At 37.7% G+C, this 6105-nt stretch overlaps 1 protein-coding gene across 1 annotated transcript; it reads right to left on the bottom strand.

Moving 5' to 3' along the window:
- Nucleotides 1–1387: 1387 nt before the first annotated feature.
- On the bottom strand, nt 1388–4427 carry LOC115975582 (23S rRNA (guanosine-2'-O-)-methyltransferase RlmB-like). The gene is made up of 5 exons (XM_031096426.1): nt 4036–4427; nt 3473–3962; nt 3034–3172; nt 2870–2931; nt 1388–1802 (listed from the first exon to the last, which is right to left on the bottom strand). Exons 1-5 carry the CDS (start codon nt 4154–4156, stop codon nt 1571–1573), a joined length of 1044 nt encoding a protein of 347 aa, XP_030952286.1. The 5' UTR covers nt 4157–4427; the 3' UTR covers nt 1388–1570.
- Between the last annotated feature and the right edge of the window lie 1678 nt (nt 4428–6105).

Below are 6105 nucleotides of genomic sequence, written 5' to 3'. Positions count from 1 at the left end.
TTTCTTATTCACATCAATTGTCGAAGACATTTCCCCTTAATTTAAGTTTATGAGAAAACCAGAATAAAAATCATTGTGCCAGCTTCCCCACTTTAATGTCTTCTCTTTTAACAAGCAAAATCAGTCACAAATATGTAACCTTTATGTTCAAAAATGAAGATTTAAATGTTAATTTAGGTAATCTCATTCAAGAGGGATTCACATCTCACACACCAGCTTATATTTCTCTATTAGACTAGACCATCCCATGGCCCATGGGAGTGGTGAATGGAGGGCCCCCAATTGGTAACCCCTTTACCTACTTCATCCCATTTTCCACCTTCTGCATATTAATTTGACACCAAAGATTAAGAACTTGAGTTCTCAATTCTCACGTTGCAATTCCAACAATCTCAATTTAATAAGTTACTTAAAATGCCCAGAAAAATTTTCATCAACAAAAAGCAAGTTCATTTTAGAGAAAATGCCTTGTTCTCCATGCCATCAACCAATTCCATAGCTTGGATTACGTTGTTGCATTTAGAATACAAATCATTGCATTTAGGATACAAATCAACCAGAACAGAGATGGCTACCAGATCAAGGTGAACTATGTTGACGAATGATGACACTTTTTTGAGCTATAGGATGAGGTAAATGCATACGACAACTCTGAACATGGAAGTTTAATATAAGAAAGAGAACATGCAAAACTCACTTGGCAACATATATTTCCCTAATAATTTTATAACCAAAATGGGCAATCCTTGGCCTTTGCATCAGAATCCTTGTCCCCAAGGTTGTGCCTTTCCAGTAAGTAAGCCCCCATATTACCTTTTCTCACCTGAGCGGTCACATCATACAAAGATTTGTCAAGAAAATTACTTCTGCCTCCAGGATGGCTAAAAGAGTACCATTTTGAATTCCTTGCAACTATTTTGAAGTCTTTTTCTGCAGAATTTCTTAAATGGTTGAACTGGAAATTTTTTATCACAGCTTAGGTGTGCACATAACTGCCTTTCGCTTGGCATATTCGTGAGCAATGCTAAGCGCACTCTTGCTATGACGCAAAGAGAACTCTGCAAGCAAAATTTGGCTTTCTTTTGAGGTCAAATCACCAGGACAGCCCTGCAAACATGGTGCAGCATTTATTAAATTCTGAAAATTGAAAATGGAATGCAGATACAGAATCTGCAGCTTAACATAACTACCATGCAAAAGTGATTTGATGACATAGATATTGAAGTTCTTCACTATGAACTTATTCACTCAACAGTTAGCCTGGCTTTGCCCTTACAACGATGATCCCAACAGGCTACTGAAAATATTGAGCACGCCGCTAGTATGTTTAAAAAGACAAAGCAGATACTCCAGCAAGATTTGGACATAGGTAAACATATTTAATAATTCGGTTTCTCTCATGGATTTCCTCACAAATGTACTAGGATTTTTAACCAGGTTAAATAGCTATGAGCCATTGAGTTTTAGTATGGAAGCTTTGAAAATATGCTAACTGCCAGGGCATCAGCCACAGGTTCATTAAATATGGATACTAAATATATTTGAACTGATTTTAAGATAAAATGATTAGTCAGCATAAAATAACAGTCATGAACTCATTTTCAAAATAAGAAACAGCCTGATTTTCTCTACTCTGCTGCTGAGTGCACAGAATAGCCATTACCAGTCGTGATGTTCTGTCGCAAACAGCGTGGTGCATGAGGATGCCAGCAGCAACTGAAACATTGAAAGAGTCCACCATACCTTTCATTGGAATACTGCAATGCAAATCTGACAACTCCAGAGCCTCATCACTTATCCCCCTGGAAGCAGAGAGTAGCCAATCTCAACGATTAATACAGATTTCAGAAAACTATAATTTGCAAGAAAATATGAAAGAAATGACTATCTTGAGGCCAAGCAGACTTAAAAATTAAATGATGTAGGCTATCTTTCTTGTGCACAACATAGTAGCCCGTCACTAAAGTGCATCTGTAGGACTTGTCACATTCAATGAGAATAGAGATTATCAAAAACTCAGAATATATTTCAAAGAAAAAAGGGTAAGGGTCAAACAATTGCACGGCTAGAGAAGAAAAATCCTCTTTGGAAGCCTAAGAGTAAGGTAAAGCCATGTAAGAAGCATTCATTGTCTTTTTTTGATAAGTAAATTTTGGCCCCAAGAGGAAGGAGAAAAGGAGATTGGAACTAGCGACCCCAGTCTCATGAGGCGTGGTTCCCAATCAATTGTGCTACCCCTTGGAGTTACGAAGTAAGAAGCATTCTTGGTTTAAAAATAAGTCCCTTTTTTCTTATTCTTCTTTTTTCATGCACAAGCATAGTTTGCTAGTACTGTACTGTTCACACACACACTATCCACATGACTGTTAACAATCTATGAATAAAGCCAGTCTCAATATCAGTTTCAAACAAGCTATTTATGCTCTTATTCATGCATATTATCCATAACTGGGGGACAGAATCAATCTCAATTTCTTCATACCTCTTGTACAACCTTATAATAAACTTGTTTCTTTTCCTGCCAAAACCCTAGTCATTCTTTGAACCCCTAACCTTTCTTTTCAAAACTCTAAACTATAAATCCTCAATTTATGGCAACTGCACCATAAACAGAATCCCCAATCTGTCCTATGTCAGATGTCTTTAACAAAACACTGATTTTTTTGGACTGCTAAAAGTTAGTACTAGTGAGACCTTACTTTGTAGTTTCAAATAAAGGAAATGCCATTTGAGTTAAAGACTTAAAGCTCATTGGTGAGGGCTTAAATTAGAACATCAGCTGAAACTAAAAGCAAAAAACTAAAAGGTTAAAATTATAATTTACATCATAATTTTGAGAATAAAAATTGCTGCAACAGAAGGTAATCACCTGTTCTCATTTCCAACAACTATCGCAGTTGGGTGTGACCAATCCATGTCGTAAATGGATACCTAAGCATACATAGATGAAAGAGTCAGCCAAACACAAGATGGGCTTAGATTTCAGTACGTGATTGTAATTATTGAAAGCACTGCAGAAAGATTAATCAGTACCGCATCCATTCCCACATGCGTAGTTGCAATTCGATAACCACGTGACTTAAGAACTTTAAAGCACTCATGGATGGAGCTCCAAAGTTCAATGTCCAACCATTTCTCCGCACCCATGCTAACATGGCGGTTATCTTTATACCTGGAACAAGAATGAAGGTGTTGTTGGCAAAGAGATAAAAGTAGTTTTGGATCAAAATATTCAATAATTAAACGTACCATGACAAAATAATTGCAACCATCATCAATACAAATGAAAAAGAAGGTTTCATTTTATTTTAAAACAGGAGGCAAATGCAATTTCATAAAACCCACCAAGTGACATCAAACATGCCTTTTTATATGGTTTAAGAAGAAAGGAGAAAGAAAAAAAAAATAGTTAACTAATGATAAGCACAAAAACAATCAATGATATTCCTAAACAAAACAAAAACTTGCTTACCTTTTGGAATCGCAAGAGACGACATGGACAGACTGGAAACCGAGGGCGTCGGCAGAGCGAAAAGTGGCGGAGACATTGCCGAAATCACAGAGACCTTCAACGACCAAGCAGAGGGAATAGGTGCGGTTGGTGACGACATTGCGAAACTTGTCCTTCCTCATGTCCAAAATGTGGGGACTGAGAGCCTCCAGAACCTCGGCGCTGTTCAGGCATTGGGCCCCACACCTGAACTCGTCAAGGTATGGGAACCAGCGGCTGCGGCTGCGGCCTCCATCGGCATTGGCATTCTGATCACAGCGGCGCTCCATCTTCATGAGGCGTGCGACGTCGTCTGGGTTTGAGAGGAGGTGTTCGACTTTGGAGGGGTCATCGTTGATCTCAGACTCAGACTCAGATTCAGAGGAAGAACAAGAGGCAGCAGCAACATGAGAACAAGGTCTTGAAGTTGAAGCAACTATTTTGTAGTTGTAGGGAAGAACGATTCTGAGCCCTAATAATTAAATTCATAATGTCAAATTAACAAAATGAATTTCAAATCATATGATAATAGAGAAAGAGATTACCTTGATGAGGAGGATTCGGAAGAAGAGAGAGAAGAGAAGAGAAGGAGCTGGAGATGGAGGACGAATTTCGGAGGAGTCGCAGCGAACTCAGTGATGTACGGACTAGGAGGCTTTTGCTCATTTCTTATTATTGCTTTCTCTCTCTCTCACACAGAGACACAGAGTCTGAAGAATTTGGCGCCAAGAAAGAAGTAACACAGAGAGAGAGAGAGAGAGAGAGATGAAGCAGAAAAAAATCATGTGAGTGAGTGAGTGAGTGAGGGGGTTTTGTGTTGGTAAGCAAGCTGCAGCACTAAACGGATAGCGTTTTGGATGGATGATACGATACGGTCACGTTTTCATTACTCATACATAACACTCACACTCTTCTTCTTCATTTTTTCCAGCAAACATTTCTTTTCCTTCCAATCTACTCACTCACATATATTCATGATGTTGATTTTTATAGCTATGTTTGATTTTTTTTTTTTTTTAATTATTATTTTTTTCCTTTGGGAACTTCTATATGGGTTGAATGTGACCCTATTAATTCTTCCACGAAGAGTAATCAATGACTGAATTTTTAATTCTTTTCATTTTCTTTTGTTGCGGCAAAATCTGGATTGATTTTGAAAGTTCACTATCAATCCCTTTTTCTTTTCTTTTTTGACACTCTATCAATCCCTTTTTCAATAACATAAAATTGTATGATTATTTTACTTTTGCCACTTTTTAATTTCAACAATTTAAGAAGCTCAAACTTTTTGTAGATCTGATGAGTAGGTTTTTGAAAAATGTGTACGTTCATTGTGAAACACAATTCATATAATAAAAATTAATGTCATCACCAATGATAGTCAGACCCACTCCATTCTTAATTCCACTTTTTATTTCTCCTCTCTCTTTCCTGCATTCTCAACAACAATTCTTATATAAACTGATCGTCAAAAGTCTTGCATCAATTCCTATATAATACAAAATGTACCTATTTACTTTACTATAAATCTAAATTTTAATATTATCAACAAGTATATATAATATATCTTAATTTTAATAAATGCATGTAGTAGAGTGAAAGACAAATAATTCAGTAAACAATTCAAAAAACAACTAATCATTTTTTGCCCTATGCATTACAGCTTACAGGTAATTACTTAAAGCCCAAAAGTCAGTGACACTGACCATTTAAAAACTTCTCATACAATGTTGGCCACTGCGTCTTCACTAGTTGGTGAAGACTGAAGCATTTGGTTAAGATTGTTTCACATGAAGCATATGCTTCACCAAGAAATCTATCTATCTACTCATATCATATCCCTACCACCAATTGATAACAAAAATCAACTCTATCATCCAAGGCAAGGAGTAGGAGTCAATCTACAGACAAACCTCTTTAGTCTTTACCACCAACAATGGCAGACAACATTGGTTCCCAAACTCCTCCCCACATAGCCCTCTTTCCAAGTGCTGGAATGGGTCACTTGACCCCCTTCCTCAGGATTGCTTCCATGCTGTTATCCAAGAACTGTATGGTCACTCTATTCACAGCCCATCCAACAGTGTCTGCTACAGAATCCACTTACACTTCCTTGTTCCTTTCCACCCATCCACAACTCAAGCATATCAACTACCAAATCACTCCCTCCCACCACTCCAATTCCAGCACTGATGACCCTTTCTTTCTCCAATTTGCAGCCATCAGCCGCCATGCCCATCTTCTCCATCCTTTGTTATCATCTGCATCTCCATCTTTCTCTGCCATCTTTTCTGACTTCTCTTTAGCTTCTAGTATCACACAATTTGCTGCTGATCTTGCCATTCCCAACTATATTGTCTCCACCACCTCAGTCAGATTTTTTTCTCTTATGGCATATCTTCCAATACTCACTTCAGAGCCTGCTAAACTTAGTAGCAGTTCTTTTGAAGTCAATATCCCAGGACTGACCCCTCTGTCCATATCAAGCATTCCCCCACCATTCTTTGACCCAAATCATCTCTTTACAGCACATATAGTTTCAAATGCTCCAGCCTTCTCAGAAGCAAAAGGAATCATAATAAACACATTTGACTGGTTTGAACCAGAAACTCTTG

The sequence above is a fragment of the Quercus lobata genome, chromosome 2 (genome assembly GCF_001633185.2).
Source record: "Quercus lobata isolate SW786 chromosome 2, ValleyOak3.0 Primary Assembly, whole genome shotgun sequence".
Lineage (NCBI taxonomy): Eukaryota > Viridiplantae > Streptophyta > Magnoliopsida > Fagales > Fagaceae > Quercus > Quercus lobata.
This window is presented reverse-complemented; position numbering and strand designations above follow the sequence as displayed.